At 48.5% G+C, this 11,693-nt stretch overlaps 1 protein-coding gene across 1 annotated transcript in view; it reads left to right on the top strand.

The window, feature by feature from the left end:
• The first annotated feature begins 3,869 nt into the window (after nt 1-3,869).
• LOXL2 (lysyl oxidase like 2) overlaps nt 3,870-11,693 on the top strand; it is a 39,252-nt gene continuing 31,428 nt past the window's right edge. Inside the window, exons 1-2 of the mRNA XM_004591448.2 lie at nt 3,870-4,302; nt 7,898-8,073. Of these exons, the coding sequence (XP_004591505.2) occupies nt 3,948-4,302; nt 7,898-8,073 (531 nt within the window). The 5' untranslated portion in view covers nt 3,870-3,947. The remainder of the gene's footprint in view (nt 4,303-7,897; nt 8,074-11,693) is intronic.

Here is an 11,693-nt window from a genome sequence, read left to right as displayed (position 1 = left end):
GTCTCAGACTCGCTCAGGTGTTGGTGAGGGTGGTTAGAGGGGAAGGCAGGTGCCAGGCTGGGCCAGCATAGCATTGCCCTGGCCAGCCTGCGGCTGCATTCAGATAAGACAGTGCCACTGCAACCTTAGGCAGCTCACTTCCCCCTGGGGGTGACAGTGCTGCTCACTGGATCAAGTGAGTTAAGGGGTTCCTTTATCTGGGGGTGAGCGTGGGAGACAGGTTCCAGGAATCCCAGTGGATACTTCAAACTGCAGATAGTTCCCTCTTGACCCTATGGCTTTTGCTACACATCCTTACCCATGTTCAAGGTCAGTTTCTGAATTAATCATGTAAGGGATTAACAATCAAAACCAAAAAACAGAACAATTCCTTTTCAAAGGTTTACTTATTTATTTTTGAAAGGCAGAGTAACAGAAGAGAAAGAAGATACCATGCATCCCTTGGTTTCCTGCCCTAATGGCTGCAGTGGCCAAGGCTGGGCCAAACTGAAGCCAGGAGTCAGGAACTCCATCTGGGTCTTCCACGTGGGTGGCAGGGACACAAGTACATGAGCCATCTTCTGCTGCCTTCTCAGATATATTATCAGGGAGCCGGAGCGGAAGTGCAGCAGCCAGGGCCTGAACCAGTGCTCCTGTGAAATGCCAGCGCTCCAGGTAGCTGCTTAACTCACTGCGCTACAAAACTGGCCCCCGAATAAAACAAGCTTAATAAAAGTTATGTGAATGTGGTCTGTGTGAGTGACGTCTTATCACAGACTCTCCTTTCTGCTGGCACAGGTTCCTTGTCCCTTCCTCACAATCTCAGGGATGTGCGACACACATTCTTACGGCAGAGATCAGCACCCTTGGCATGTTTTCTTACTAACTTGAGAGCCTTCAGTTTCACTTAAATGGAGCACTCCTGGCTTCTCTTTGGGTATCAGAATTGGCGGCATCAGAGCTGCTGCACTCTGGCACCTTTTGTAGGTCAACTAGGAATTGTTTGAATACAAGCGCTGTGTATCAGCTGTGATGAACTGTTGAGTGGCTGATGTGCCAGTAATTACGGTGAAGTGAAGATACTTTGCAGTCTGCATCTCTCCTCCCAAATAAAAGATGGACTCCCAGTGAGACTGTTAAATATATCTAGACAACAGAATGCTGGACTTTTGACTGTTGCCTTTATCTGTAGTGTCACGTCGCACATAAATAGAAGAATGATGGGCTTGCGGCTGTTGTTGAAGGACTATGCTACTGTTATAATATGGACAAGAGCAGTGGGAAGAGAGGGGAAGAGGACAGAAAGGGGAAAATCCCTGAATCATGAAAAAGAAAAAAAAAATTTAAAGAATGATTCACTTCTTGTGCAAGACAGCATTTTTCATTTTGCTACTCAGAGAAGTACACAAAGCAAAACCTATGGATTATTTATTTCTGGTGTTTTTGATGGAATGCTTTAATGACAGGTGACCCGGGCCCAGTAGTTCTATTGGTTACATTCACGAATATCCTGTAGGTTTACCCTGGTTAGGTAACAGACAAGAAGTTACATTTCCTTATCCATCACTTCTGGAAGCTTTTTGTGCTTGTTGTGGTTTTGCCTTTCTATTGACTTAGTGCTGAAAGTCTGTGTGGCCAGACATTGTCTGTCTTTGTGTTGGGATTTTCTTCCTTGACCCAACGTAGGACCCATTTTGGCAAATTTTCTATGTGTCCCTCGCATGAGTGTCTCTCCTATAAACCATGTGCAAATCTGTATTTTACTCCCACAAGATGGTAGGATGGTTCTGCCCAGTTGATTTCCAACTAGGCCTACCTACCTTGTCTTCTCCCATTCCATGTCCTACAGCCCATCCTATGCCACCAAACTGACATCTGGGATCATTTTGCCTTTGGCTTGAACAATTCTCTTAAGCATTTCCCATCTTGTGGATTTGGTAACAAATTGCCTGCATTTTTGTTTGTCTGAATCGGTCCTTCACCTTCGTTATCCTCATAGGGTGCAAATTCCAGGCTGACTGCTGTTTTTGTCCACCCTTGGGTGATGTCAAGCTGTGCCCTCTTGTTCCCTTATTTGGTTCAAAAGCCACTAGCTCCTGGCTGATCCTGGGGCCCCATGCCTCTTACCCTCAGGCTGGCCTTTAACCTTTGTTTCTTTAGAAGTTGCTCTGGTTATATTGCAGTGGGCCCACCAGTGGTTTCCTTTGTAAACTCTAATGCTTGAATTCGGTATATCTTTTGCCAGTTTTGATAAATTTTTATTTTTTAATTTTATTTTTAATATTGTTTACATAGTTGAGAGGGATGTCCACCCATGTGGGTCTCCAATTAGGGTGGCCTTGGAGGGTTGAAGTAGGCAGGAAAGTGGGTAAGACAAATGTTTCAGTTCTTTTCTTTATACTCCTGGTCTGCTGGGTGGGGAGAAGGGACCACTCCTTGCTGTCAGATTACATCAGAGAGCTGGGATGCAGTGTTAGGGACCCCGATTGGAGAAGAATATTCTGAGGGTGTTACTTGAGCAGCTTGGATAGTTCTGAGACATCGTTGGCTTCCTTGCACCAGCGTTGAGAAACTCTCTTCAGGGTCTGTTGGCTGACCAGGTCCACCTCAGCATGTACCTGTAGACCCAGACACTTGCTGCAACACTTAATCGGGTGTTCAAGTTTTTCCTCGGAGTGTTTGCTCTCCTCTTTGGGATTTCAGCAATAAGGATTTTAGACCTTTCTCTGCCATAGCCTCAGAGGCGTTGCCTCCCAGGGGACCCACATCTAGAAGCCTGGGCCACTTCACAGCTTTCCTTCTCCTCTCTTGCCAGACTCTGCACTCCAGGTTGGCTCTGTGCAGCCCTGGAGGCTGCCTGAAGTGCAGCATCACTCACGGGCCTATTGACTCCTGCCTTGGAACTGGCAGGTACATGCAGGGGGAAAACACAGATGCCAATTGCAAGCTCACCTTGCCGCACCTCTTGACTCTGAGTTCTTGGCTGCTTGAGTCCATGCTTGTTACTACAACTGTCTTCCAATGGGCACTTTTTTTTTGTATTTCTATGACTTTCCTAGTTATTCCCAGCAGAAAAGTTTATGTAATACAGACAGTCTGCCATAACCAGAATAGAAGCCTGGATCTTACAAAACATGATTTCTGGCCAGAGGTAGAGCCAGATGTGGCACAAGCCAGAGGCAACTTAGAATGCAATTTTAAGGGAATCACAGAGCCGTTCATTCTAATTTGGGGGGCCTAGGGTAGCCTCCTTGAGGATTGGGAAGAGGACGGAGGTACAGTGATCAAACTTCAGCCAGTTCAGACTGGTGTGATTTATGTATGCGGGCAGCAGAGACAGTGAGCAAAGATGTGGAGATGGCGCTGAAGCCAGGAGCAGAGCTACTTGCTCAAGTGTGAAGGTTTTTACATCCTGGGCAGAACACAGACATTTTTGGTATGTGATGGTGGGATGTTGATGGTTGTATCCTGCGAGTGAACAGTTTTGGTTTCCGCTGCACCAAGTTCGCTGCCATGTGTCTTGCCTTTCCTTCCTTAGAATTGATGAACCCCAGTACCTGCCTCTTCTCCTTCCCAGGGACTTGGAAGAGCATCACTAGTTGTCAAGCAGTGATCTGAGGGGGCTGTCAGGAGCCTTTCCACTTTCCGGCTTTGTTTGTGACTTGGTCCTTTGATGAGGATTGCAGTCTTTGGTAACAACAGAGGATTTTCTGAAGACTCTTGCTTTGGTTGCCATTGGGGCAAGTGGGAGGCAGGGGCAGAGGCATGTTTTCATGTAGGATGGGAGGAGCTGCCATGCATCTCCAGATGAGGAGGAAGTGGCTGAGCATGGTGTGGGTGTCCCTGGCCCCACATGCCTGTCCTAATGCACCTGGCCTCTCTTGCAGGAAGCACCTGCCGCCCCAGAGCCAGCCTGCCCCTGCTAAGCCAGCGCTCCTTCAGCAGGATCCTCTGGCCACCGCAGAACAATGGAGAGGCTAGGCCTTTGCTGCTGCCTGGCTCTGCTTGCCCTCCTGTCCTCCCCAGGCCTGGCCCAGTATGAGAACTGGCCCGCCTCCTTCCAGTATCCCGAGTACTTCCAGCAGCCGGCACCTGAGTACCACCAGCCCCAGGTGCCCTCGGACGTGGTCAAGATCCAACTGCGGCTGGCCGGCCAGAAGAGAAAGCACAGTGAGGGCCGGGTGGAGGTGTACTACGACGGCCAGTGGGGCACTGTGTGTGATGATGACTTCTCCATCCATGCCGCCCACGTTGTCTGCCGGGAGCTGGGATACGTGGAAGCCAAGTCCTGGACAGCCAGTTCCTCCTATGGCAAAGGCGAAGGTAAAAAGGCTCTGGGCTTGGGTTGTGTTTCCGTGACTAGACCCAGGAACAGCTTAGCTTGGGAAAGGAAGCACTTCTGGCAGTGGCCTGTCCATGCCCATGTGTTTGTGGCGGTGTTGCACAGGAAGGTGGGAGTAGAGGGTTGCCGGGAGAGGATCAGGGAGTGGCCAACCTTCCTGGTCTGCCTGGGACTCCCTGGGTTGAGCTGGGAGAGTATCCCATCCCTGGAAAGCTCTCAGCAAGCCAGCACCCTTGGCCCAATTGATCCCTCTGGGCTGCCTGGCCTGCCCTGGGGGCTGCATCAGCTCCAGGGGCAGGAGAGCCTTCCTTCAGCTTGCTGCCTTCCTCATCGAGCGCCTCTGTATTTCCTGCTTTGGTTTCCTCTCTGATTGTTGGGAGAGCTTAGAAGAAGCACACGCCTTGGCACACAGAGCTTTGAGGTTCACACCTTCTTGGTGCTGCCCTGGCCAACTCTGTGCTCCACTGGAAGGCACATAGCTGCTCCAGCCTCAGCTGCTCCCGCTGGAAGGTGGGCTTTCAAGAATAGCGGACATCAGCCAGTCTGAGTTCTCAAATCGGAAGGTAGCTGCAGAGGAAGGGCATTTTTTAAAGCTCTTTGCTCAGAATTTAGCAGGTTAGCATTCTCCATCCCTGGATTGGTAAAGCAAAGATAGTGCCTTATTTCAGCTGGACTGTTATGCAGGCCTCTCTGTCTCTCCTCCTCTCTGTGTATCTGACTTTGTAACAAAATAAATAAATCTTTTTTTTAAAGATTTTTTTATTATTATTATTAGAAAGCCGGATATACAGAGAGGAGGAGAGACAGAGAGGAAGATCTTCCATCCGATGTTTCACTCCCCAAGTGAGCCGCAACGGGCTGGTACGCGCCGATCCGATGCCAGGAACCTGAAGCCTCTTCCGGGTCTCCCACGCGGGTGCAGGGTCCCAATGCATTGGGCCGTCCTCGACTGCTTTCCCAGGCCACAAGCAGGGAGCTGGATGGGAAGTGGAGCTGCCAGGATTAGAACCGGCACCCATATGGGATCCCGGCGCTTTCAAGATTTTTAGCCACTAGGCCACGCCGCCGGGCCCAAAATAAATAAATCTTAAAAAAACAAAACAAAACAAAACAAGGAATTGCTAGTATTCCAAGAGTCCTCCCTTGAAATAGAATATTATTGGAATATAGTTATATTATTCAAATAGAAAATATTCCACAAGAATATATGGCCAGTCACGTGGTGTAGTTCAGTGAAGCAGTTCTTAAAATTGTATGCTAGATGTTATAACAACCGCCCAATTCTTACCCTCTATGTATTACTATTATTCCTATTGTATTACTATATATTACTTATTACAAATAAAAGAAAACATTATGTTTTTCTGTTTGGATCTGGATTATTTTAATGATCTCCAGTTGCATTCATTGTGTTACGTGTGTCAGGATTTCATTCTTTTTTATGGCTGGGTATTATTCCATCATGTATGTATACCACAGTCTATGGATTTTGGATTGATTCTATATCTTAGCTATGGTGAATCAAGGTACTATAAACATAAGGGTACAGATAACTCACTCGTATGCTGGCTCCATTTCCTTTGGGTAAATTCCCAGGAATCGATTGGCTGGGTCAGGTCTCCGAGGAGTCTCCACACTGCCCTCCGTAATGGTTGTACTGCTTTACCTTCCCACCGACCAACAGTGAACTAAGGTTTCTCTTTCTCCAGATGCTCACCTGCCTTTGCTGTTTTTTTTTCACCTTTGGTTGATAACCAGTGCTAACTGGGGTGAGGTGGCATTTATTTGTATTTCCCTGATGGCTAATAATTTTGAGCATCTTTTCATGTGTCTGTTGGCCGTTTGCATTTCACCCTTGGAAAAAGCACGGCAGGCTCCGTAGTGCCTGGCTCCTGTTCTGGTGCCCTGGCCAACATCCAGTCCCTCGGGGAGGGTGGGACAGTGGTACTGCCTGATTCCATTCCCCGAGGTCCTCCAGTAGCCTTGCCACGGAGCGCTTCTAGGACGGGGCCCCACGCAGCACACAGAAGGTTTTTTCCGTTGCTAGTACACGTAAAACAAACATTGATTTGTTGTAGAAACAGCCGTGGATGATACAGCATATGTTTCAATGAAAAGAGCCGGACAGCTTAGAAACCAAGCCAGGCTGGGAAGCTAGTCGGAAAATCTCATCCCAGATGTTGTGTGTAAACTCTTTGTTCCCCACAATGCATCCGAGACGTACTCCGGTGCTCCCTGACCAGCAGACGTGTTGCAGCCGGGCCTGGGAATCAAGAGACTGGCCCCATACTGGCCTCACCTCAGAGAACCTCAGTGCCTTTCCTGGAGTGTTCCATTGCTCTCCCGCTGGAGTGCTTCTCTCTGTTTTATCCTTGCACTGTGGGAGCAGTAGGAGAGCTGTCATTTTTCTGAGTTCCTGGAAGAAAGAGAAGAGTGAATACACATTATCACCCTAGATCTTCACGGCTGTGTGTGTATCGGTGTGGTTACTGTGCAATGGACACACGGGGCCCAAGCCACGGCAGGTGTAATGTGAGCCCAGGTTGGGGTGTTCCTGTTCTATAGATGCCTAAGTGGAGCCAGGAGAAAAAGGAGAGACTTGGTTTGGTTGGCTTTCCTTTTGCACTGACATTTCTAGATATTATTTGAAAACTCTCTGACATTTTTCAAGTGGGTACTTTTCATTGCAGCCAAATACACAGACCATAAGACTTTAAACATTTTGAGGTGCACAGTTCAGGAGTGCTAAGTGCGCTGATGCTGTCATACTAAAGTCACTAGAAGTTTGCCATATGGCAAAATTCAAACTCCAGGGGCAGAAGTTGGGGGTGATGGTTAAGATCCTACATGGGGCCTAATGTGATGGCTTAACAGCTAGATCCTTACCTTGCGAGCACCAGGATCCCATTTGGGCACCAGTTTGTATCCCAGCTGCTCCACTTCTTATCCAGCTTCCTGCTCATGATCTGAGAAAGTATCTGAGGATGGCCCAAGGCCTTGGGACCCTGCAGCCATGTGGGGGACCTGGAGGAAGCTCCTGGTTCCTGTCTCAGATCAGATCAGCTCTGACCATTGCCGCTACTTGGGGAGTGGACCAGTGGATAGAAGATATTTCTTTCTGCCTTCTCTTTTCTCTGTAAATCTGCTTTCCAATAAAAGTAAACAAATCTTTAAAAAGAAAGAAGATCCTACGTGGAATGAACACATCCCATATTGGAGGGCCTGAGTTCTCGTCCCAGCTCTGTCCCAGTTCCAGCTTCCTGCTAGTGCACATTCTGGGAGACAGCAGGTGATGGCTCAAATGCCTGCTTACCTGCCACTGCGGAGCAAACCGAGATGGGGCTCCTGTCTCTTGGCTTCAGCCCTGACTCAGCTCTAGCTGCTGCATTCTACCACAGTCCCAAAATCACATCCATTGCCTCTCTGGAGAGCCAGGCAGAACGCCCCTCCACACATGGACAGCTACAAACAGCTGCAAAGATTGGAGGAACAAAATCTCTTCCTATGTAAGACACGCATGTCTCCAGAGATGCTAACCTGCACTGATGTGGCATTTGGTGTCTCTGCTTCCTTCAGGGCCCATCTGGCTGGACAACGTCTATTGCACTGGCAAGGAAGCCACCCTGGCCGCCTGTTCCTCCAACGGCTGGGGTGTCACAGACTGCAAGCACACGGAAGACGTTGGGGTGGTGTGCAGCGACAAAAGGATCCCTGGGTTCAAATTCGACAACTCGTTATTCAACCAGATAGAGGCAAGTCACATGCCCTTGATGGCCCCTTCCTGTGTTTTTCTTCTGTGTGTGTGTGTGAGAGAGAGAGAAAGAGAGAGAGAGGGAGGAAGGGAGAGGGCTCTGAGTGGGGGGGTTTCCAACCTGATTGGATTAGGGAAAGGTTTCTGGACAAGAGGAGATGGCAGTGGGGACAAAGTGTCTCAAGCACAGAGAACAGTCTGAACATAGACGTTAAGCAAGGGTTCATGCTGCTGAGTCAAATGTGGGTATGCAGGAATGGGCAGCAAACACCTTCCGTGCGCTGTTTAGGAGCTTGTCCTCTGAGTTGTTGGTTGTTGATTACATAACAAGTTGTACCCAGATTGTGCAGCTCAGAATAATTGGCAAGTGTGCTAATTGCTGCTACAGCTTGGCATGATTTGGCTCCTAAACTCACAGTGAACTTCAAATGCTACAGTCAAGGGGAGATGGTAGAAGCTTGATTCAGTTACAGCGTTTAGTTGGTGCTCCTAGTGGCAGGTCCTTAGGGCACTGGAGACATGCCCTCGGAAGGTAGTTTCAGCTAGAGCGTTGTTATAAAAGCCCAGATCGGCTCTGCCACTCTCTGTGCCTCCTGCATCACCAGGTGAGTCTTCCTTCTCATGTGCACTGTCTTCCATTAGCGCCAGCAATGGCCAAACCAGTGGGAGTACATGATCTTAGACTTGAACCTGAAAGTCTTTGAGTTAAATAGATACTTCATAAAGTCAAGTATTTCATCATTGTAACCAAAAGCGAACACATTTAACACAGATCTGAGCATCGGGACCAGATGTGACTTCGCTAGTCCAAACTGTGAGCTAGGGCCTGGGGATTCATCCCGTGCTGTTGTGTCTTGCTGGCTGTTGACCGGAGCCTTCTGTGTGGCCATAGACCACATATGAGTCTACAAGACGTAGTGCTTGTATATCCCCCTGACAAGTGAGCCCAAGGTGAGTGGGAAGGAGCGCCAGCTAGAAGACATCATTTCTACCATGTTTTTGTGGCTGCGCTGAGACCAGCCCCAGCACCAGCTGGGCAGGTGTGTATGACACCAGGGTCTGAAATCAGATGGTGGAGTTCCTGGGAGCCATCCTGGAGGCTGGGAACCACTGGGCAGTAATCGCTAAATCCAGCTGGGGATCAGATGCCAGGACCTCAACCTTGACCCAATGAATCAAAACTACTCATGTGCAGGGGGGCTACCAACCTAACCATGTCAGAATTCCATGTCAAAAGTGGCCCCAAGGACCTGTGCATTTCATGGTTGTGATTCAGATTGAGTGTTTAACACAGATTGCACTACTCTTAGGTGTAGTCACGTGGGACTTGGCACAGGCGGAGCTGGCAGCAAAAAGTGCTCCCATACTCCTCTCGCACGTTGGATGTCATCCCCAAGGCTGTGGGATCTGTAATACGTCCAGGTCTTTGCAGTGTTTTGGCCTCCAGCTGACCCCAGCATTAATGCTAAGAGAGGTGACTTTGCAATGACCATATTTGGGCCCCAGAGCAAGTGCCTCCCAGACTGGTCTGTCCGTTCTCCTCCCATGACTCACCAGCCCTGCTCTTTGCTCATATGTTCCTAGAGCACACTGAATACACTAGGCACTTGTCCAAGCCCACTTTGTAGCCTGGTATGAGATTTCCAGCCTCTTCTTAGCTGGAAGGATGAGACCACATATAGCCGATCCTCTTCAATGGCTGCCATTCCGTTCATGATAACTAAAGATATTGGTGTGTCACATGCTTTAGTGTTCCCAGCATGCTTCATTAAGTGGTCTGTGATTTGGCGCAAGGACTGGTCCAATCCGGTTTCACCAAATGATTACCACCCCCTTGGACAGCAGTGTGTCTCACCACTCTAGTGATATTAGATTGGCCCTAGACAGTAAGATGACTTTAGTCATCCTTGTAGCCAGTAGGGACAGCTCTAGGTACCCAGTGGGAACAAGACTTCATTCTTCCTAGAAATGCAAATGAGAGATCAGTGTCCCCTTAGGTGGAGAATCTTCCAGGATGCTATCTTAAACTAAAAAAGATGCAGGCCCTGATAACTGAATTAACCCAGGGAGAGTGACCTGGGGGTGCTGGAGTCAAAGGCACAGAGGGCAACGCCCAGCCTCCCACACTCTGCATTTTCCTCCCAGGCCCCCTCTGACTGTTACTCAGGTCTGAGGGCACTGTGAGCTAGGATGGAGCTTCCTCATCCAGCCACAGGTGCAGTTGAGCAGCTGTCCTTGACCTCTTCCTTTTGGCATCTGCTGACTTGAAGGACATCATAAGGTCCACACCTTGGGATGTCCGAGAAGCTTTGTGAGTTTCCAGAAGATTTTTGCACCCATGGTGAAACGACAGACTTAAGCCATAGCTTACAGCGATGAATATAAGATCCTATATCAAGGTTCATGAGTTTAAAATTTCAGCCACAAGGGTTTGGGCTACAGGGAGAGTTGACAGAAGAGCCTTGGCTATTTTTAGCAAGTGGTGGGAATATCTTTGAGGGGGCATCGATTGGCTAAATTGGATAACCCAAGTGTCGTGAATTCTTCCATAAACCTGCTGAGCTTTGGACAGTAGCTGAGTGCAGGCAGGGTCCATTTGTGGACTCAGCTCTGAAGCAGGTAATGCGGAGGAGGGACCAGCAGACTGGACACACGTGTAGCAACCATGTCATGTGAGGAGCTAAAGCTACATTGGCCAGAAGAGAGCTGTGTGGAGACAGCTTGGGCTTCTTCAAGCTTTAGAAATCCAGTCAGCCCTCCTTGAAAGGCTATCAAAATCGGTATCCACTCAAGTCTCTTACAAAACGTGGCGTGGTATTTGCATGCAACCTGTACACTCTTTTTTTTTTTTAAAGATTTATTTATTTTTATTTGAAAGGCAGTTTTACAGAGAGAGGACAGAGAGGAACAACTGGTACATTCTTGTTGTATACGTTGTCACCTCTAGATGAATAGGAATGGAATGCCTATGGTTGTTACACTGTATTATTCAGCGATTAATGATGGGGAAATGGACAGTTTTTTCCCCTCCTATTGTTGATCTGTGTTTGGCTGAACCTGAAAGTACAGAACTTGTGGCTGCAGAGGATCAGCTGTATTACCTGGATAAGAATGTTGGTGGTTTTGTTCCAGGAAGGGATGTAGACCAGTTGGCTGGAAGTCCCTCGGTGCATTGGTCTGCCTTTCTGGGGATGCTCTTCCTGGCACTGGAAGAGATCAGGCAGGAATTAAGGGACCTCTTGCCAGGAATATTGGTGGTCATATTCCCTAGTAGGAGTAGGAATGGGATTAGGAGATTGCTAAATCCTGAGACCCCTTGTTAATCAACATCTTGGAAAATGTGCCCATCCCATGTTGGGGCGTCCCTTCTATTGGTCATGGATGCTTTGTATACGTTGACACTGTATGTGTCATACCTGTCCACACACAAGGAGCAGAGAAGTTAACTAGTCATGAGCATTGTGTGTTTAAGCTGCCTCCCAACCTATGCTCTGGCCCCTTGTGACCTTGGCTTTGATACCAGGTGCAAACGTTGCACCTTTATTCTTCATTAAAGCCCTCCCTCCACCTCCTGTCACTGGAGTCTGGAAATTTTAACATGGCCTGAGAGTGAAAGGCTGT

Source organism: Ochotona princeps, chromosome 32 (assembly GCF_030435755.1).
Source record: "Ochotona princeps isolate mOchPri1 chromosome 32, mOchPri1.hap1, whole genome shotgun sequence".
In the NCBI taxonomy this organism is placed as follows: domain Eukaryota; kingdom Metazoa; phylum Chordata; class Mammalia; order Lagomorpha; family Ochotonidae; genus Ochotona; species Ochotona princeps.
The sequence above is the reverse complement of the archived record's forward strand: the minus strand, read 5'-3'. Positions and strand labels throughout refer to the sequence as shown.